General features: G+C 40.1%; 1 protein-coding gene across 1 annotated transcript; it reads left to right on the forward strand.

Moving 5' to 3' along the window:
- Nucleotides 1–1614: 1614 nt before the first annotated feature.
- cep164 (centrosomal protein 164) lies at nucleotides 1615–17364 on the forward strand. The gene is made up of 28 exons (XM_083886857.1): nucleotides 1615–1730; nucleotides 1999–2082; nucleotides 3323–3434; nucleotides 3699–3927; nucleotides 4114–4269; nucleotides 4340–4444; nucleotides 4540–4608; nucleotides 4754–4858; nucleotides 5439–6482; nucleotides 6886–6936; nucleotides 7060–7160; nucleotides 7702–7969; nucleotides 8060–8172; nucleotides 8477–8608; nucleotides 8765–8960; nucleotides 9744–9821; nucleotides 9900–10022; nucleotides 10941–11024; nucleotides 11095–11145; nucleotides 11225–11475; nucleotides 13441–13614; nucleotides 13987–14131; nucleotides 14264–14371; nucleotides 14522–14624; nucleotides 15053–15406; nucleotides 16570–16642; nucleotides 16724–16843; nucleotides 17234–17364. Exons 2-28 carry the CDS (start codon nucleotides 2004–2006, stop codon nucleotides 17328–17330), a joined length of 4521 nt encoding a protein of 1506 aa, XP_083742983.1. The 5' UTR covers nucleotides 1615–1730; nucleotides 1999–2003; the 3' UTR covers nucleotides 17331–17364.
- The last annotated feature ends 4661 nt before the right edge of the window (nucleotides 17365–22025 follow it).

The following is a 22025-nucleotide window of genomic DNA, read 5'->3' on the forward strand; positions in this document are numbered from 1 at the left end:
AATCCAAATCAAACAAGTTGACAACTTCTGGTTCTTGTGTTTCGTTTGTGTTTGTGTTTCCTTTTTTTTGCTACATTACATAATAATAGTCAAATCAATAATTTCCCTCCATACCTTTGAAGTTAATCAGTTTTCTTGTGCATCTTCAGTGCAGGAGGAAACAGCAACATTTTCATTGGAACAGTTTGAACAATTCCACTAACTTAAAGACTTTGGAACAGACCCTGGAGAGGAGTGATGGGAACAGTTCTTCCTTCGTCACTCTTCATTCCACATGTACAAGAGCTGAATAAAACAAGAAGCTGACTAACCTTTGATCTCAGTTTGACTTATGCTGCTTATGTACTTTGTGATATTCCCACTAGAATTAATTTATAAGATCTGTGTAAATCATCAAGACCATGATGATGTCCCTGACAATAACATATGATATTTACTGATGTGACAACACAACAATAGCAACATGTGCTTAATATTTGTTCCCTAAAATAAAAATTTTTGAAATGTTGAGTGGTTGTATGAATTACTGACGTGAAAGATGACCTGGTATTAACATATGTCCTCAGTTATCTGATCACTGCCAGATTGTGCAAAGTACAGGTCCGACTGCAGTCCAATATAGCAACATATAAAAGTGTTTTAAAAGTTGTTTATATAGATTAAATATGAATTATGTTTTTTTTGTTTTTTTTTGCATTTTTAACACTTTGAAGGCTAGTATGTCTACACAAGCTTGGCGTAGTGGTTAGCAATCTTGCTTTTGCAGCCTTTCTGCATGGAGTTGCTGTGGCGCTGTCCAGTGCTGAAGGCATTGAGTCTCAGGTTGAATATGCTGGTGTGGCTGCTGTCTCAACTATGCATGACAAGGGTATCTCTCTTTATTTTTACTGCAATTGTTCAGGGGCAACTACAACAAAACAAAAAGCCACAATAATTTTAATAAAATACATTTCGAGGAAAATTTGGACCCAGCCTGTGAGTAGTTGGCATGGATTGGCAGATACATTGATTTGATGGATTGTTATTGTTTCTGTCTGGCAGATCAAATTGATCATCTTAGCCTATCATGATATATGATGGTTATACTAAAAGTAAAATGTTTTTTCCTACTAAATGTTAATTACCCCGTTGTGTTCTAAGATAAATAAAAAAATAGCTTGAACCAGAAAAACATTTATTTTGCAAATGAACGTTGAAACATGGGGCAATTACGAACTGTTCTAACAGTTAGAATTAGTCAAGGCTGGGCTTTTTGATGAGCAGCTGAACGAATGCGTGTTTAAGGCATGGGTGGATTAAGGGACCCAGGCACCACACTTCAGGAGACGTAACACAGGGCTTTATAGTGGCATAAATATAGACAAAGTCGCCGTGTTTCCAAAAGTGAAGTTGTATTTAATGCAGAAGTTCATACATAAATTACTCTCACTACCCATTAAATGAGCCACAAACCATAAATTCCTCTCGAGTGAGGTGAAATGTGTAGGAAAGTGGAGTTTACGAGGAGACGTAAACGCCTCACGCATCTTACCCAATCAGAGATGCGCTCTCATCGTCAACAGGAAGCGGAGGAAGCGTCCTTGGATATGTTTCGCGTCTTCCTTTCGTCTGTGTGCATGTTGTAAATAGCAACACACGCGGATTTGTGAGATAAAATTAAAGAGTTTCCAAAATAAACCAGTGATGTCAAAGACGGGCTTCTCCATCTACTTAGTTTTTTGAGCCAAATGGTAAGTAACCTGGTGCTAACTTTGAAGTTAGCTGACATGCTAGCCTTAGTAGCTTATTTCAGTCGGTCTTGTCTCACGCGTTAATGCTCCTAAAACCATCTAATGTTGATAGTTTTGTTGTTTGTCGATATGGAATGAGGCTTTACTGTCGCACAATTTCGGACTAGAATGTTCTTAATTGCAAGCCCTAGCTTTTTGCCCAGCCACACGTCAAGTTCTAAATATGCTCTCCTTTGACCGATCTTTCTGTTCTCCTGTGTCTCTACAGCAACCATGAGTGCAGCAGCTCTTATAGGAGACCAGCTGATCCTTGAAGAGGACTATGATGAGAATTATGCACCCTCTGAACAAGGTAGAAAGTTCTTGGGTAAATCGTTGTTCTGACAGGAGCAAAATTCACTCATATCTGATTTCTTTTATAGTGGTAATTTTATTCTTTAGTGGAACACAAAGGAACTAAATGTCAGGGTCACAGCGGCTACTCTCAGTAGCATTGATTGTTCATCCAGTGGGTGTTTATTATTATTATTTAATATAACATGTAACATACATGCTATATGACATCCACCTGAGCTGAATTTATAGATCATTACAACAATCTATAAATTTGTGTCGCACGTCTTGATTCAGTTCCACACAGAATAAGCAGACAGAGCTAACTGACTTACTGCATGCAACCATTCATTACTGTCACTGATTGTGTTGTGGAAACTGGGGAGGGAGGAAGAGGGAGGCGTTGATGAAGACGTCAGTGTGCTGGTGTCTCTGGTGTGCCGGTGTCTCTGGTGTGCCGGTGTCTCCAACAGCTGACGTAAGCACACCTGCATCATCTGTCGCTTCTGATGAGGTTATTTTATTATCGTATGGATTACAATTGGATAAATACAAATTATCTACTCAATGTTCAAATCTCATTTGGGTTCGGGTTAACAAATCATTCTATAACTTCATTTTTGAGTGTTTACGTTACATTACATGTGATTTAGCTGCTTAGATGCTTTCATCCAATGCGACAATGAGTGCATTGCAACATTTGTGTACAAACAAGAGCTAGAAGTAAGTGCTTCAAATATGCCAAACTATAAAGTGCTACTCATTAGTGCAACGAACAAGTAAGTGCAGTGTTTTTTTTGTTTGTTTGAGGCAGCAGTGATTTTGCCAAGGAGCAGGAGAGCGAGCAGTTTACAGAGAAACACTCTAAATACTGTATACTGTGTGTGTGTATATATATATATATATATATATATATATAAATAAACAATTGTTAGCTGCAGCTCTAATATATATATGTATATATATATATTAGAGCTGCAGCTAACAATTATTTTGATAATTGATTAATGAAGTAATCGTTTGGTCCATAAATTAATCAGAAAACATTAAAAAAACTTTGTTCTGTGTTTGTCAAACCTGGAACTGATGATGCTCTCAAATGTCTTGTTTTGTCCACAAACCAAAGTGATTCACTTTTAATGATTTTATGGAGCAAATACATTAAGACAATATTAATATTTAAGAAGTTAAAACAATCAGAAATCTTGTTTTAGTAATGAAAGTAGTAATTTTTAACCTTTTCCTCTATTTATCACTAGAAATCCAAGAGTATGCTAGAGAGATTGGCATCGATCCTGACTGTGAACTGGAGCTCCTGTGGCTGGCCAGGGAGGGCATTGTTGCCCCTTTGCCTTCTGAATGGAAGCCTTGGTAAGGAAGGGCCGACAGGCTGCATGCTTAGTGCCACCTAGTTAAAAAACCTGAACAACCTACATAGTGTTTTGAAGGTGTTACTATGAACACTCATTTGTAATCCTTGGTGGCGTAACAAATGTTGGAGCTACAGTGTTAGGAGATCTTCACAACCTTCTGTGACATTTCTCCATTCACTTGGCCATCCTGTCAGCCTTCATTTTCCTGTTTTTTTTTTGCTTGAGATGCTTAAGTGACCACTTCCCCCTTTCCCCCCCACAGCCAGGATGTGACAGGCGAAATCTATTATTTTAATTTCTCCACGGGCCAGTCCACTTGGGATCACCCCTGTGATGAGCACTACCGCCGCTTGGTTGTCCAGGAGCGGGAGCACGTCCAGCTTGCAGCCACTGCCGGAGGTGCATGGGCGAAGAAGGACAAGAAAAAGAAGAAGAAGGAAAAGAAGGAGAATAAAGAGAAAAAGAGGAAACCGTCTGTCAATACCCCTGGAGTGAGTAGTTGCTTTGTTTGACTTATGATGGTATTTAGCAAATTGTTATGTTACTGCTAAGAGCAGAAGAAGCTGCGTGAGATGAAAACCTGTGCAGCATCAAAATACAGAAACTTATACTGACTGTTATGGAAAGATAATATAATGTAATTTTACCTCGTGGAAATTTGTCATAACCTCCTTTAGGGACTGACTTCAGTCTTTCCGTCCCCACTGGTTGGCCTGGCTCCTCTGCAAAGCCTGGATTTCTCCTGCCCTGGCCCACTCTCTGGAAATGCCCCTGCTCTCCGTGGGTCCCTCAGCAGCTCTGGAGGACTAGAGCCCCTCAAATCAACATTAGGGGTAAGAGCCTACTGCTATATGAAGGGCCATTTGATGTACATCAAATGAATGATGTGTTTATTTTTTTCAGGATTTCAGAAGGAGTGGTGCATCTAGTATTTTAGGCAGCAGGCAGAAGTTGGGGTCCCTTACTCTGCCAGGTTTTGATGATGATGACATAACCTCAGAAAAGGAGGTAGAGTGCAGCCCCAAGACAAAGCAAATAACTGGTTAGACTTGCCTCCATTTTTTCAACTCCTATCGTCTTTACTTTTTCTGTCATGTCCTCAGGATCCTGATAGGCTATTGAAGAACCTGCACCTGGACCAGAATGCCCTTGGAGGAGGCCTTCAGTATGAGGTAGAAACACTTGGTCAATACCGATCCTTTGCCACATTATTTTAAAATAAACTTATAAAGACAAACAGTTGCTATGTGCAAAATAACATTTGAATATAAAAGTTATTTGTGTTTGTGTGTACGTGCACTTGTTTGTACACCATAGGACAGTGAAGCCAGTGGCAAAGCTCCACAGGAGGAAAGGACAGAGCCAGAGCTGCAGGACTTGGCTCTGTCTGGAGACCACAGCCCTGAACCACTGTCCCAACAGGTAAAGACACAATGATAACTTACTCACACTGGTTTATATATTAACATTCAGAAGATCTACGTTCCATTTCTGTCTTAGATAGCTGCAAAATAAGTTGTCTTAAATCATTGCTTTGCCTTCTCAAATTGAAGTTGTCATCTCCACAAACTCAATGATTTCTTTATATTTCTCTCTGCTTTGTATATTAGTGTCCTATTGATTTAGCAAAACTAGTGTTTAAATTAAAAGATTAAAAGTTTCCTTTATCTTGTGTTTTTTTTTTTTGAGGGTAAACAATTTAACAAGGAAAGTACTTTCAAAACCAATGTTTCTGTGTTTGGATGACATCAAAAATAATATTTGTATTTAGAAGTTTTTCTGCCTTTATTTCCTTTTTTGTCGTTGTTGAATATTTCTTATTCCAAAATTAGTGTGTTGTAAGGTTTGTATGCGATTTCGGATCATAATGCCCAAATATCGCCTCTCTCTATTTATTGTGGTAACAAAATGTCTGTCTCCTTTCCTCACCTGTCCACCTCCATCATCTGTCCCTTGTGTCTCTGCATGCATCCCTTTGCTTCTCCTATTTTCCTCCAACAAGGATTCTTTGAGGGGCCATCACGTTCATCTGTCCCCACTTCTCTTCAGACCATACCCAGAACACTCTGCTGAACATTCAAATCAAGATGTAGCAGAGGACTTCAGTGAAGTGGAGGATAGGGAGGAGTTTGAAGAAGGCGATGTTAAAGGAGAAAATGGCAATTTTAAAGGAGAAGGGGAAGTAGAGGAGGGAGTTACGAGTGAGAATGGAGAGGGAGGAAACAGGAGAGACAGAAATGAGGTAGATGAGCCACAAGAGCAAGAAAAGAGTAAAGCAATTATTGAGAGGAAGAATGAGAAGGGGGAATGGATCAAAAAGGTAGAGAAAGAATGCTGTGAAGTTGAGAACGAAGAGAAAGATGAATGGGATAATAGAGTGGTAGAAAACAAACACAGTGAGAAGCAGGAAAAGGATAAACATGAGGAGGATGAAAAGGTAGAAAGGTGCTTTGAAAGCTACCACGATGAGTCCAAACGCAAGAGTGTCAAGGTTGCGGAAAGTGTGAAGGAGGAGAATGAGGGAACGCAAGGAAGGGTGCAATATGTAGAAAATGAGGAAGATGGTAATACAGACCTGGAAAACGGCTCTAAAAGTGATAAAGATGAAGGTAGTGATGAGAAGGGCACATATAATGAAGACATGGATGAATTCAGTGGAAGTATGCATGATGAAGACAGAAAGAATGACAATAACAAAGAAACGGTAGAGGTGAGTTGCATAGGAGAGCAAGAGAAGGAAATGGAGTTTGAGGATGGTGAGAGTGAGGAAGCGTTGGAGAGATGTTCTTTGAGCCAGAGGAATCTGACAGAGAGTGAAAAAGATGTTTCAGAGAGATATGTGCTGAGTGAAGGAGGTGAAGCCGAGGGGGAAGGGTTGGACACTCCAGCAGCATTGGAGAGGGAGAAGGAAGTCAACCAGGTTTTTAAGATGGAAGCAGCTCAAGACCGACAAGCAAAGCCGGGCCAGAAGATAATGTTGAGTGACCTCAAAAGAGTTGCTGACAAAAAGAGGAAGAATATGACAGAAAAATGCCAACCTGAAGAGGTAGGATTTGGTGTTGCCTTGTGTGCTGACCCATTCCAGGCTCTACACAATCCCACTCTGGTTCTGCTTTGACTTCTGTGAGCAAACATTGGCATATGATCCAACTCCACTGCCTTAGGGGCTTTGTTATCCTCAGTGATTCCCTGCCTAAACGTCCTCACTCTCACATATAAATTGGTCAAAGTGCAATTGATTTAAGCTCCTCAGGACTGGATTGGACAGCTATGATCATGTACACAAGTCTGCTTTTTAAATTTTAAATCTGCTTTTGCCTACCTGCTCACCAACCTTGCTTTTTTTGTGCTTTGGAAATATCTATATTTATATTGCTTTGCGTGTGTTCATTTAGAGTTGTTATCTTGTTATCATCTCTTATTCATCTCTTTCGTCTTGGTTACCGCAGGAGTCTGAGACCAGTAAAAACATGGAGACTTCAGCCTCCTTTGACATTAAGGTATGTATATATATATATATATATATCATACCATATGCATTGGGACAGTCAATGATTGAGTAAATGATTAATTTATTAATACTTCATTCTGCTGGTATTGTAATTCCTCTGGTTTTGTTGAAGATGTCAGAACATTTTCTGGATATCAACAACCTGTCTGCTGCTGACCCACTGCACAAAAATAGTGTGTCTGAGGAGGAGGCAAAGATAAAGACTGCCAACAGGTTTGTTGTTGTTTTTTTATTTTTTATTGACCTCTGCCAAGGAGGTATATGTTTTCGCCAGTTTGTTTATTTGTCATAACTGGAAAAGTAACGGAGTAAAAGGAGTGGATTTGGATGAAATTTTCAGGAAATGTCCGCAATGGGACCAGGAAAAGTGATTACATTTTGGGCGTGATCGATAGACGCTATGGCTGGTTACAACGCGTTGGCAGGGAGTATTTTGTAGGCACTGAGCTGCCTTGGCGGAGGTCTGCGTTCTCCGAGTGCTTTTCTAGTTATACTTGTGTCTCTTGTGTTTAACACTAGGAAGTAGAAGTCTCCCAAATGAATAATTTGGTTTATTCTCCATCTGCAATGATCCTATCTGTGGATAGTGCTTGTACTGAGCACTAAGTTGAATTTTGAGGAAGTTTTGCTCCAAATGAGGATGGAAAAGTTGCCTACGCTAACAGAGTTGAGAGATGTACTTTGCTTTGCTACACGCACAATGTTTCCCTTTTATTTGATCTATCTTTAATCTCTTCCTTTTCCCCCTTTTCAGGCGTGTGCTTGCTGAAGAAAAGGGTAACCTCCCCAGAGTTGACAGGCACCAGCCCAGCCCTCCACCCTCCTCTTTCCCCTCTTACTCGGAGCAAAGTGTCGAGCTCCAACCCAAAATCTCTCACGAGTCCCAGAGGCCTAAAACTGGCAGAGGGCGACGGGTCGGTACTGCAGTCCCTGAACCTGAAGCTGCTGAATTCCCCTCACAAAACCAAGACAAGTCATTTGATGAAAAGCCTACTTGGAGAATCCCAAAAGAAAAGGACAGTGTGAAAAAGGATGCGAGGAAGAAGACGGAGAGAGAGGAGAGAAGTCTCAGAGGAAAAAAGGAAGAGAAGGAAAAGAGGGAGGCTGATCAGGAGTTAATGAGAGAGAAGGAGATGACAATGCATCGCCTCGAGGAGAAGCGGAAGAGAGCAGAGGAGGAGGTGGAGGAGAGGAAACTGAAAGAAGAAAATGAAAAAATACTGAGGTAGGCATGGGGCGTATATAAGTATATCAGGGTTTACTGTTTTACACCTGCCACAGGTGTGCAATTTCATAAAACATGTACATCAAACCTAATATTGTAATAACGTTTCAATAATGTACCCATGATATTATAGATATTGCAATAGTGGATGATTTTTAGAGCTTCCACTAGTTTTAATACGCCATAATACTACAGGATTGTATGTGTCGGACAATTTGTTTTAACTTATGTAGTTCCTTCACTTTGGTTTCTTCTCAGTACACCTTCATTTTATTAATGTGTGTGTACATGATGTGTCCTCAAGGGCTCTGCGGGACCGTCTCCTCTCTAAGAGGAGAGAGGAGGAGGCTCGTGTCACTGAAGAGTCCGAGAGGACACTGGAAAAGCTCAGAGAGTCTGTCCAGGAGGAGACGGAGAAGCAGAAGCACAAGCTCAGGTCAGAATACAGTCATTCAGTTTTTTCTGAAGCATGAGCAGCACTGACTACACCAGCATCAACAATCAGCCTCATATATGGTTGCTGTTAATCCCTTCTGTATAATGCCCAGAATATCATTATATTATTGTGTTTTTATGTGTGTCCTGTGCTTAGGGTGGACAGCGTAGCCATGCTGAAAGAATTCCGTATCACTCTAGAGGAAGAACGATCAGCAGAACGTGACAGACTGATTGTACAGAAGAAACAGGACATTGAACGTCTGAGGGCAGAGTTGGAAGAGGAACTGCAAGGAGAGAGGAGGAGACTGCTCGAAGAACAAGAAGAGAAAGTGAACTCTCTCAAACAGGAGGTTCATTCAGAATTTAAATTTTGCATGTCTGCATGACTCGTTAGGGATCATTCCAACCATCCTAAACCCTAAAGCTAAAGAGAATATGTTCTTTAAAACATGAGAAATGAACGAGGAAAAAAACCTGACAAGTTTAAATAAATTGAAGTAATGGCACTTCCTGGTTAGACTACCTCGATCAGGAGTCTCCGACCTTTTTTCTTGATCTTTTTTTAACATTATTCTCTCAACCCAAACAAACTGAATGAGCGTGAAGCAGGGATTGGATAAAAATGTAAGCAGGTTTATGTTCCTTTATTGAAACCTTTGGCAAGCGACTTGTAAAGGGACTGGGAGCTACTTGTTGTAGGCCCCTGACCTAGATGATCGTAAGGTGGTGTATTTTGGATGAAATGTCAGATGCCAGTTCTAAATGGCATTATTAAACTCGCAGTTCAACCTGGAGCAATATATATTTTATTATTCTTTCCTATGTTATTCTCTCAGTAAGAGAATAGTATGTGCCGTTTACCTTTATACAGTTTTGCTCATTAGCTTTTCCATCACATGTGTAAATGGGCTCCATTATATTAATTGTTATAACATTTAGATTGTGTTAAGGTACCTGAAGCATTGTCATTTTATGGGATAGGCCTGGAACTGCCTGGAAGGTGAAGGTACAGTCACAGTGGGTTTGAGCTCTTGGTCCAATGTCTTTACTGCAGCTAATCTCAGAGAGTGACCAACGCTTGATTGTACAACTCCAATGACGATAACAATCTGTTTCTGGGGTTGTCTTCAAAGGTCAAAAGCAGTGAAAGGAAGAGGGTGTCGATGGTGAGTCCACGACCTGAACAGCACCTGGCAGACTACCATCGAGACGTGAGAGAACGCACACACATTTGAATGATTCTGTCTGAACCATCAGTGTTGTAAGCTGAGCCATCTCTGTTCATGTAGCTGGCTGATTTGCTCCAGGAAGTGCGGGAGGAGGTGCAGCATGACCACGAGAGGAAGTTAGAGGAGCTGAGGAAAGACCATCTGAGAGAGATAAACAACATCAGAGAGACTTACCTGAATAAGGTCAGAAGAGAGAGCTTTACCATCTTACATGGACAAACCCCTCTATCTATCTTGTACAACCTTCAATAACAGAAAAGATGCAGTTGACTGATCTATTCTCTAATTTATTTGCTCATGTCATGATTATGTTAACTTGATTGATTGATTTATTCGCTAATGTGATTGTTTTATGACATACTTTGAGGAAATAGGGTTAGGGTTAGTTCATGCTTCATTTAACTTATCTGCCATACACATATCAGAGATAGATGTTGTATATGATATTAAATTACCATTTAACACAGATTGTAAAAGTCAGACTTTTGTTCCTTTTCTAAAATAAACCAAAACGATCTCAGTTAAAGGTGCATTATGTGATAAATCTAAAGCAACTGGCCATAAAATCCTCCTAATATGTCACCGAGACTCATAATATTCATATAACAAACTGAACTCACCAACAACAACAGTACAGCCAAAATATTTTCAAAAAAAATGTTTTGAAATCATGTTTTGGCATGTGGCGCCACCTACCGCCGTCTACCAATCATTGCACTCAGTAGAGTCTCAGCTGCCAAGACCACGGGTGGCCAGTTATGTCAGAAAACAAAAACAAAAAGACCTCTGTATTTTGAATTTGAATGTAGTAATCGTTTTTGGCCACATTCTTACATATAGCACCTTTAATTACCTGTCCAAAATCTTGAGCATCTGGCTGTGGAAATAGAACAGTAGGAGACAATACATTTTGTGAATTGGGAGATAAAGTTGCCTGTTGTAATTTAGATAGCGTTTGAGCTGTTTGAGCTGCAGTGCCAATAGTGTCACAAAGGAAGCCTAGAAAATATACACTCAAACTTCAGTACTTCTCCTTTCCACCAGATTGTTGTCAATGTTTTCACAGACACAGGACCTAATATGTCCTGTTCTTCCCTGTAGGAGTCTGAACTGCAGGCTCTGGCAGATCAGTTGGAGCTGAGAGCTGACGAGCTGAAGAGCCTGGAGGCGATGCTGCAAACCAAGGTGAAAATCCAGTATATCACAGCTACTCTAACTTACAACATGTGGGCTAATTGTTTATGTCTCTCATCAGGTAGCGGATCTCAACAAAAGGAAGAAGATGTTTGGCGAGAAAGAGGAGGAGGTAGTAGACGAGCAGGACATACATTTTACTTAACCACCCCTCCATCTACAGTGTCAAACAATTCTTTATGTGTTTGTAGGCCTTACCTCGGCTGATCCAGGAGAGAGACCAGTTGAAAGAAGAGCTGGAGAGGATGAGAAAAGAGAAACACCAAGCACAAGAATTAGGTCAGAGAGCCAGGGAGGAGGCCGAAGAGGTGGAGGAACGACTGAGAGAGGAGAGAAACAAAGCTAGAGACGAGGGCAGGAGAGCCAAGGATGACAAGGAGAAACTAGAGGGCAAGGTTAACCTGCTGCAGGAGAAATATGACTCTCTCAGCTGCAGATTCAGGTATCTACAAATATCTACACATGAGACCAACAGTGATGCACCTGTGGTCAACAAGGATTGGAGGAAAATATGATACAGAGAAAAATAGAATTTCATCATTACATTAAAAACATTGGAATTAAGATACAATACAATCTATACATGTGTGATTATGAAATATGTAATCACACAAGGAAAGGTTTTGAATTCATATCACAAAAATGTATTGATTTATGAATTACCTCATTAATTAAAACAGCTTAGCGTGATGCTGACCAATAAAGTCCTACGAATAGACCTAGCCTATTGTAGCATTTTTATCAAAATAAATGAGACTTTGTCAAATACTGGGGTCTAATACAGTGTATGACGTGTCCTTCAGGTTACAGGACTGTCTAGATACAGCTGAGCTGTGTTAGTTGAACGACTTGAGATGGTGGCAGTTACAGTATGTTCCCTCAAGGCTTTCCATCTTTAAACGATTGATATTATGTCCATCCAATCAGCGACAATCCTTGTTGACCACAGGCACCTACCATTCTGTTTCAAGTTAATTTTGTTGTGTTTGTGGTGTCTGGTGTGGTTTGTGGTGATTTGCACTGCAGGGCCACTGAAAGCACCATTTCAGCAACTGATCACTAAGCCACTCTTCTTCAATTTGCAGTGCGGATGACCATTTTATATCCATCTTTGTTTTACTAATATGTGCTGGACCATCGTATAATTGCACTAATTACACAAATATTCAGGCAAAAGGAGATGCAACACAGAGGGGTAGGAAGAAGGGAGGGAGGGGGTGTAATCATGGACACATTACTGTCATGGAACAACATAATTCCCTCATTTGTATTATCTGCTGAGGTAGTTTCTTCTCTCCAATCAGTTGATTAAAAGATAGAACATACATCATCCATGTCATAGTCATCTTTAGGAGTCAGCTACACTTGCTTGCGAGTAAAGCTGATGTTTCACCTCTCATCAAAGATATTTCTTAATTTCCGACTAACTGGTGAAAAAAATCCAGGTATTTAGCCTCTGTAGGTTTATCTGCTTGTCTGTGGATGAGCTGAATATTCTCAGGATTGTGGGTGGCTGATATTAGGCCCCATTTTTTCTTTAGGTTAATGTAGATGTCCTCTCCCATGGCCAAGTAAGACAGCAGGTTTGAGGTGGAGGTGTCGAGTCAGTAATGCTTCACACCAGTGTTCTCTGTCAGTTTAGTGGTTTTTAACTCTTTATTGCAGCAGGTTGTAGTGATACTAGTGACCTTAGTGGCCCATGCACAGCAGCCAAGCCCCGCCTTGCACTACCTAAGCTAGCTGGCAACACTGTGGGTTAGGTGACCTGTAGTGTTGCCTCTCAGATGGAGACCCACTGATCATCCTCACTGCAAAAATGAAGCAGACATGTAAAGGAGTACAAATAGTTCACCCACATTCTGTGCGGTGAACTCTAACGCTAACTTTATTAGCAAAGGTATATTGCAACAGGAAACATTGTTATTTCCTAAGAATAATACATATTTATTTATGGTTTGTACCATACAGTTTTTGACATTTGAAATTAATATAAGGAAGATAAATGCTACACTACAGAAGCGACCATTCTTGTAAGGCAACCTGAAAACAGATGTACTGTTTAGGTAGGCCTCTCATCCTCGTTGCTGCTCTTCTGCTTCTATGTCGTTCTTTTGTAAAACACTTAGATCACTATACTAAGCGTGTGAGCTGTGAATGGTAATTATTATTAGTGCAGTAATATTAATGATACTGTAACATTTTAGAAGCAACAATACATGAATATAGGCACTGATGCAACTGTCCTTGAGTTAGAGCTCAACTCTTAGTCAGAAACCTTTTATTTTATTAACATTTTTATTTTACTATCTGAACAAGAGGAGCAAACAAAATCATCGTATTTTGTGAAACACATGTGTACAGTCAGTAACTGAGAAAAGCTGGGCTTGTTTGCACTTTGTCTGTCCAGTGAGTTGGAACAAGAAGAAGGAAGTATCTCTCTCACACAAAAACCTAAGCTGGACAAAGTGAGAGGAGAGAAAACGGAGGCATCGGGGCCCTCCATTGACAAGAGACATGCATCACTGCATGTTGAAGGCTTGGGTGATTCATCTCTCCCCTCTGTACCTGACAGCATGGACGAGTAAGTCCATAATACAACATGTTCATCATGCTACACATTTAGTTGTGAGGCTGTAAACGGAGCCCACAGTAGATTTTCTTCCAGATCACTGAAAGAACATTATTCTAAAAGGTTATAGAATCTTTTATTGATGATAAATCCCTACTTTACATTAAACTGTACATTAATTTCAACTCTTCATCGCTGAGTTTTAGAGGGAAGATTTGAAAAAGGTTACAGAATACTGTACATATTGGGTCACTAAGAGTGTTTAAGTGAATAGTCACTTCTCTTTTAAACATATGCGTTGGTTTTGTGTTATACAGTACATACATATTCACATAATGTAATTCTGTAAAATGTTATATATGTGTCCATGTTCTGGCACTACAGCTCTTTGTCTGGAGCCTCCATCCAGAAAACCAGAAAAGTCTTCAAGGAGCGGGAGAGCAATCGGCTGATGGAGAAACAGACCAGCTCTTCTCAGGACCTCAACCATGAAGGCAGCATGACAGAGGAGATCATTCATTTCCTGCAGGTAGAAGGAGCATCAATCATGTTGTGCACTATGATAATTGGCTTGATGATCGTAAGATTGAGCCGAAATCTGAATCAAATTTAGAATAAGACATGGAATTAATGGCTTGTTGCTTTTCTCTTCATCTCTCAGGAAGCCAGAAATGTGGCAGAGCTGGAGCAGATTGTTCAGAAAGGGAACACGCTCCTGAGGAGGACAGAGAAGCAGCTTCAGCAGCTGGAGATCTCTATAGCTGAAGAGGTTAGGAGCTAGCAGCAGGCTGGTCCTGCAGTCTCATAGTAAACTGCATCAAGTGCTACTTTATTTTTTATCTATACTTAAAAACATATACAGACATGAGTTTCAGTCACAGGTTTTTTTCTTTCTTTTTCTTTTTTCTTCTGTCTTCAGCCTCTGTCTGAGGATCTGTCTCAACTGGCAGGAGAAAGGAGGGTGACCTTTGATGTTCTGGATTCAGACCTCAGCAGCACTGCAGACCCAGCCATCAAAACAAGTAAGACATACTCTCAACTCAACTCAACTCAACTTTATTTATAGAGCGCTTTAGGCAGCTAAAGCTGGTACAAAGTGCTTAACAGTACAATAAATAAAACATGGCACATAAAACATAGGAGACAAAATAAAAACAATAAAACTATAAAACAGTAACAATGTTTAAATAATAAAAAAACAATAAAACTATAAAACAATAAAAATGTTTAAACAATAAAACACTAAAACAAGAGCAGAGTCTCATGCTGAGTTGAACGCAGAAGAATAAAAATGTGTTTTAAGATGAGTTTTAAAAATACTGGTCACACAGAACATGGTACATTTCATTCAGATCATTGCATTTGTTTGATATTCACTACCCTTCACAAGTCTGCCAAACACTAAAATTTGACATGTGATCTCATCTTTTCCACTTTGCCCTGTCTTCAGAAGGTCATTCCGCAGTTCCAGCCAAAGTCCAGCAGTTGGCAGAGTCCCTACAGCAGATCTCAGGCCAACTCAACACTGTTCTGAGTGCACTGGGTTCAATAGCTCAGAGGCAACAAAGTGCCACACCTCGAGCAGCCTTTTCTCTACACCAATCTCAGCCTGAGTCCCCCTCCTCTTCTAAGCCAGTCATACCACAGATGCCCACCATGTGCCATCACTCCATATCCTCACCTCCCCACAGGATGCTCTCAGGGAAGTGGGTACCTCAGGAAAGTCTCTACAGCGCCACCATCAGCAATGAGCTGACAGTCTCCGAGGACCTCATGAACAGGCGATGGAGACAGATGTTTCCCGGTACACAAACATCCATTCTGCTCCTTCATTAATGAAGAACCAGTAACTGTTAAAGCAAGTTTTATCAGCTGCAGCGGGTTTTGGTCCTGCACCATTTGGTGGACCTCTGAGGTCAAGTGCCTACTTGTACTGGAAGTTTAACTTTAATAAGCTAGTGACTCTTTACCTAACGGTCTGTATAACTTATATAAAGCAGAACTATTTCATTTTCTCACATTTTAAACACTCTAAATAATTTAAACATTAGATGAGGTGATAAGGTGAGCACTTGTCTGCTATAATTACCATGTGTGTGAATCATGTGTCTGAGCTTGAGCTTTAGAATCACAAAAACACCTTTAGTGACACCTTGAGAACAGAGGTTACACAATGAAGCGTTCATTCATGGTGGTATTGTACCATTGTGTAGCCTGCGGTTCACCTACTTCAATAGAAGGAGACATATTATGCAAGATCAACCTTTTAATCATTTTAATACTTATATTTGGGACTCTGGAGTCCTTTCAGTCGGCAAAGTGTGAAAAAAAATTACTCAGTCGTGTTTGTGTGGTCCTCCTCGGTCTTAGTACAGGAGATAAAACACGCGATATTGACTTCCGCAGTCATTGTGACTTCACAATGACACATTCCTGGAGTTGTTGTCTCGCGGAGCTCCACAACGAAAGAGTGCAGGCGAGGGCAATAGCATCAGGAAGAGCGGAAGTCCACGAAGTGTGCTATTCTTGTCTCCATGTCTCCATAGTGCAGCACAGAGTTCTACACAAACTTCCAGCCTCAGAGGATTCATGTATCCAGTGGATACATTTTATATATGACGACAATGTGCCGGCTAGAGCCTGCAAATGATCACTTTTCCAAATGCTAACTGCTGTTAGCTGCCGGAGCCTCAGTGACGCTGACGTAGTTTCCTGTGTCTCTTTTGCATTTAAAGAGACAGGCACTCAAAACAGAGCGTTCTGAACAGGGCTGTTTTGGCAGAGTGATTGAACTGCTGTGGTGCTAAGCATGTTCATTAGGACACCAGGGAACTAGGTTAACTTGGAGAAATAGGGTATAATATGTCTACTTTTAAGCTATCTCAAGTAATGAAGTTTGACTTTTTAACAAAGGTTAACTGCTGCCATATTACCAGGTACTTTTTTAACTGTTACTCTACTCTCTAGGAGCAGCGATGAACCCAGTCAACTCCAGCACCACAACGTCCACCTCAGCCTATTCATCATACACTCCTTATAGGTAACCTGCCACACACATTTCATTATTAGTATACCCTTTACCTTGTGCTTACAGTTATCTAAACTTGTGTCTGTGTCCAAGTGAACACAGCCCAGGTCTGCATTTGATGTCACAGTCAGTGGAGGTGGATGGTGAGAGGCTGCAGAGGCAGATCGACAGCAAGAAGAGGTGGTTGGAGAAGCGCATGAAAGATACCAGCATGTATCCTTCTCATAATATGGGATTCAAACATGAACCGTGAGCGCCCCCTTGTGCCTACAACCTGGATGGTATAGGCAGGCACATGCTCACACACACATGCTGTATATATATGATATATATCAATTATTTTCCTTACCTTACCTAGTTGGTAAATATTTCTTATTTTGTGTTTGTATTTTTCTTTTGAATGAAGAAGCACAGTAACACACACACACAGCAGACCAGCAGCTTGTGTCCGCGTGAGCTAAATCCATGTTTGTGCTCTCAGTGAGATTATGAAAGTTTACTGTGCGCACATTTGAACACTTTCGGCCATACGGTCTATACATTTTACATGTTACTGTGATGTCCTCACCTGTGTCAGATTATATCTTAACTTGACTCTTCCAGACCTCTGTTAACTCGCTGTCATACTCCGTCCTCCAAGAGTGGCCTAGTCCAGCTGGGCCTGGATGATAATAATCAGATCAGAGTCTATCACTACTGAGGATATGACACACAGCTGTGACAATCACTGAGGACAGAGGTCAGCGCTGTGACATCTGCACGCAGGGCCTTATGTGACTGCATCTCGGAAAACATTTTGTGCAACTCCTTTTTCTGTTTCAGGAGGAAGATCTGTTCACAGAGGATAAATATGACCTATTTAGGAAATCACATGTTAGAGAGTGCTGAGGACTTTTATTCTCCAAAGTAGATATGGCATTGTGCAATCAAACACACTGATCGATTTATGCCACTAGTTTTATATTTCATCGTTTCAGAATTCCAGTGAAACCGATTGACTTTTATTTTACCTACTCTCCCACATGTCACAATGACATTATCTTTTAAATTAATTGCAATTAATAATGTTATGTTGTAAATAGCCTTGATTCATTCATTCAGTCATACTCATTCACATTCATTTTCTATGAAAATGAATATGCCGTGATGCCGGCACAGAGCTGTGGGTTTAAGTGTCTTTGTCCAAGGGCACGTTACGTTGGCATGTAGACTAACCGCACCGGGATTTTAATCCATAACCTTCCAGTTGAAAGACAACTTAATCCAAGGTACGATTGAGGAGGGTTCATTATGGTCTTTTAGATTTGTGGTACAGCCAGTTTTCTTGGTGTTGTTGGTCTTGTGATGTTTAACAGCCTGTAGATGTAAAGCTCCACTCATGTTCTATTAAACCATTGCAGGGGAGTAATTTTGCCATATAACCGTTACAAACAAATAAGAAATGTGGAAAATTAGGTTGTAATAAATGTTTTTATTTTCATTGCAATAAGATCAATAATAATGACAATGAATAATGTAATATTTTTGAGGTTCTTGTTTACCAGCAGAAAAAGTTGTACAAAATGTTCTTTGAGCTTATAAATAATGTGCATATGTTGTATTTTTGTATTACACATTTTATTAAATATTGTATACATTTTCATTGTTTCTAGTGCACTTTTGTGGTATTGGTGAGTTTGTGTGTTGTAAGCATGCAATGACACATCCAAACATATTCACTCTGCTCTCATGACTTTTCTCACACTACAGAGATTAACAAGAGCCAAAGGAAAGCAAAATATAAAGGAAAAAAGGAGACCTTGACCTCAGTAGTTGCAACATAGAGAACTTACATGATGAATACAAATATTCATGTTCTCATAGTTATGCACACAGAAAAGTCCACAGCATATGAACAGTCATTTCCACGGAAGAGGATGAGGGCCACACAGGAAATAAAAAAAAACTTCAGAATTCTTTATTCTCAGATTTTCAAAGTCGAAATTCTGATTTTAAAGTCAGAACTCAAATATGTTTTTCCTGTGTGGCACTAATCCTCTTCTGTACATTTCAAATAATGTAGACTGTGTAAAATAAGTCAAGTGACATGGAGCAACCAGGTACTGTCGTAACCAACTCACAACCATCCATCCATTATCTACCGCTTCATCCTCCACCAGAGGGTCACGGGGGGTGCTGTGCCTATCTCAGCAGACATTGGGCGATAGGCAGGGTACACCCTGGACAGTTCGCCAGTCCATCACAGGGCCACATATAGACAAACAACCATTCATTCACACACACCTACGGTCAATTTAGAATCACTTAATCCCCATATCGCATGTTTTTGGACTGTGGGAGGAAGCTGGAGAACCCGGAGAAAACCCACGCACACAAGGGGAGAACATGCAAACTCCTTGCAGAAAGGCCCTTGTTCCGAAGTTGTTCCAAACGGGGCTCGAACCCAGGAACCCGGGTCTTCTTGCTGCAAAGGCAAGAGTGCTAACCACTACACCAACCGTGGGCCCAACTCACTACCAGTTGTAGTCATAATGGTAAAGAAGTCCTGACCTCATTTATAAGAATCAGTGTAGAATCCTTCCTAAAACAGCGTACTCCCTAAACCCAGCAAGAAAATATTCAGATTTATAGAACTGTGCAGGGCATGGGTTTACATATCTTCTTGTGAATCTGCATTGAGTTCTCACACTACCCCATGTCGCAATCACCCATACAAGTCCTGTGATAAATAAACCATGAATATGTTGAATTAATCAGCATCTTCTGCACTGGCAAGTGCAGGCTTAACCCTCAGGTCCCTCCATGCTCCAACACAAAATCACAGTACTAGAGAAATTAGGTGTGTAACATTTGATTAAGAAAACACAATATTAGCAGACATTAAATATATAGTGGCATAAGTTTGTGCTGTGATATGAACTCGAATGTAAAGTATGTGCAGAAAAACAGTGACGAAATGACCCCAAACAGAAAGTGTTTAAAATGCAGAGCGTGTTGCACATGATGCACACAGTATAGTGTATAGTATAGTAGTTTTTTTCATTGCACAAATGATGTGCTGTGACAGGTGGCTTATAGGAAAAGTCCATACCAGTCTATTGGTTGGGGACATTTGGCACTGAGGGATGAATTCAACAGTCGTCAGGAAAGTGGTGGGATGAGTTCTTGCATCCTGACACTGTCTCCAGTCCATTTCCACTGCTACAACCCTTTGTAACATCATCTATTACCCAAGCAGGATAGCACTGGGCACTACATACTGTATATATATACTATATATATATTCACATATTTGCCTTACTGCTTGTTAAGCCATATGGAGGGCTTGAAGTCACATGTCTAAAGTCATATCCTTCTGCAAAACACTGGAATTCTTTACCGCTACAACTGTATGATGGTCCATTGTCAAAAAAAAAAGAAAAAAAAAAAAAAAAAAAAAAAAGTAATAAAATTGTATGGGTAATGGGGGCGGGACTAGATAAGCTTTGCTTCTCCCGCTGTCCCTTTCGGTCATGTGTATGAATATAAATGATGATGTATGCAGATGTTGATTACTTGTCATGCCCGAAATAAACGATTCATTCATTCATTCATTCATTCATTCATTCATTGTCACTGTAGACAATCTAGCGAATTCCATGTCTGGTAAAGATGTGCTTCATATGTTTAATTCCACAGGTTGAAGACATGTTGGAAAGTAGTGCTATCTCTGGGTAGTTTGACAGGTAATCAATCACCTGGGCCCGGTATTTCAAAAGTAACCCTCTCGGATTTCGTATAACGGATTGGATCAAATCTTGAAAATGGGTTTTTCAAAAGAAAAAAAGGATTACGTAATCGGATTAGATCACGGAATCCAATCTTGGTTTTGATAAGGATCAAACCTTTAGTTTGGGCTTTTCAGAACTTTGTAGTAGGATTTGGATCACTTTGATCCAAAAAATCTGGATTAAACTGACCCCATCAGAAGGGTGGATTCAGTGTGGATTTCAGGCTCAAAATGTAATAAAACTTTAAAATTGTATCAAATAATACTGTATTTGGATCATGCAGTATAGCCTACAATATATCCTATTTTATTCACACGGTTTTAATTTGATTTGGTCATCCATCAGGCTAAAGTGATTAGAGTTTGGCCTCATAAAATAATCCCCCAAACAGCTTTCAATATTGACCACACATAATATATTTAATTCTGTCACTAATTCATGTGTATTCATCACAATCAAAAACATTTTTGTGGAATATATTTTTTTAGTGATGCATGCAATGATAAAACAGAATAACAAAGCAATGGCAATGACATCACTGTTTTTTAAAATCCAAAACAAATCCAAATCAGAAATAGTGTCTAACGCGTCGCGCACGTCCTGTTTGCGCTTGGTAGCGATGTTGTTCAGGACAATACAGGCAAGGGTTATGTTGAATGCTTTCTGTGGTTCTGCTCTCAGGTAGCTAATGCATGCAAAACACCTCTTAAGAACTCCATTTAAACTCAATTGCATTGCTATTCTATATTCTACTTGTTGCTCTTTACATATCTATAGTTCTACATTGTTGATTTCCTATCCTATTTAAGCTTATCCAGATTCGGTGATCCTGAAAAGTTTCTATCCAGATCAGATTGATCCAATCCGATGTTGCTTTGAAAAACCCAGCTCAAAATTAAGATGGATTACGTGATCATGAATAGCAAAAGAAAAACATTACCAAATCCGGATCAATTTTATCCAGATTAAACCTTTTGAAAAACCTGGCCCTGAAGTTAATTATTCTTTCCATCTAAGTGAAGCAGGTCTGTCCCAAATGTTGCCATGGTTCATCACTATGGCAATTCTGTGATTGTCATAGGCTCTGTTGGCTGTTTCACTTGATGTTTAGACAGGTTTCTCAGCTCAAGGCCATCCTGTCTATGTCTGCGTTGATTTCTGGCCAGTAGATGACAGTGCAGGCTCTCCTCTTTGCATTTTTCCATACCAAGGTGCCTCTCGTGCAGTCTCTTCAGCATCTCTGGTCTCAGTGACTGAGAAGTTAATATCTGTTCTTCCTAAGAAGCAGCCCATTAACAAGAAAGAAGAAATAAAGAAAAAGCTCTGTCACTGCTTTAAAAAGAAATGCAGGCGCATGTGAAGGAGCCAACGTTTGGTGTGACATTTGGAACAGCCGTGGTGCTGTGACACATTTTAGCCTCTATTCACTTTGTTTTTAAAATGCAATCCTTCTTTCCGCCTTAACACAAGAACAACAACAGACAACATTCACAGGGTACATTTTATGAGAGAGACTGATTCATCAGGCTGTTTTAATTTTGACATGACAAAAAACTTTTGGCAGCTACAGAAATCATGTAAAATTAAAGCGATGGCTTCTTTTTAGGCTTCTGCTCATCTCAGTT

Source organism: Microchirus variegatus (assembly GCF_963457635.1).
Source record: "Microchirus variegatus genome assembly, chromosome: 3".
Lineage (NCBI taxonomy): Eukaryota > Metazoa > Chordata > Actinopteri > Pleuronectiformes > Soleidae > Microchirus > Microchirus variegatus.

Coding starts and splice junctions, on each gene's coding strand:
- cep164 (XM_083886857.1), top strand. CDS start 2,004: ATGAGTGCAGCAGCTCTTATAGGAGACCAGCTGATCCTTGAAGAGGAC. Junction 2,083..3,322: donor TTATGCACCCTCTGAACAAG/GTAGAAAGTTCT, acceptor ATTTATCACTAG/AAATCCAAGAGTATGCTAGA. Junction 14,372..14,521: donor AGATCTCTATAGCTGAAGAG/GTTAGGAGCTAG, acceptor TTCTGTCTTCAG/CCTCTGTCTGAGGATCTGTC.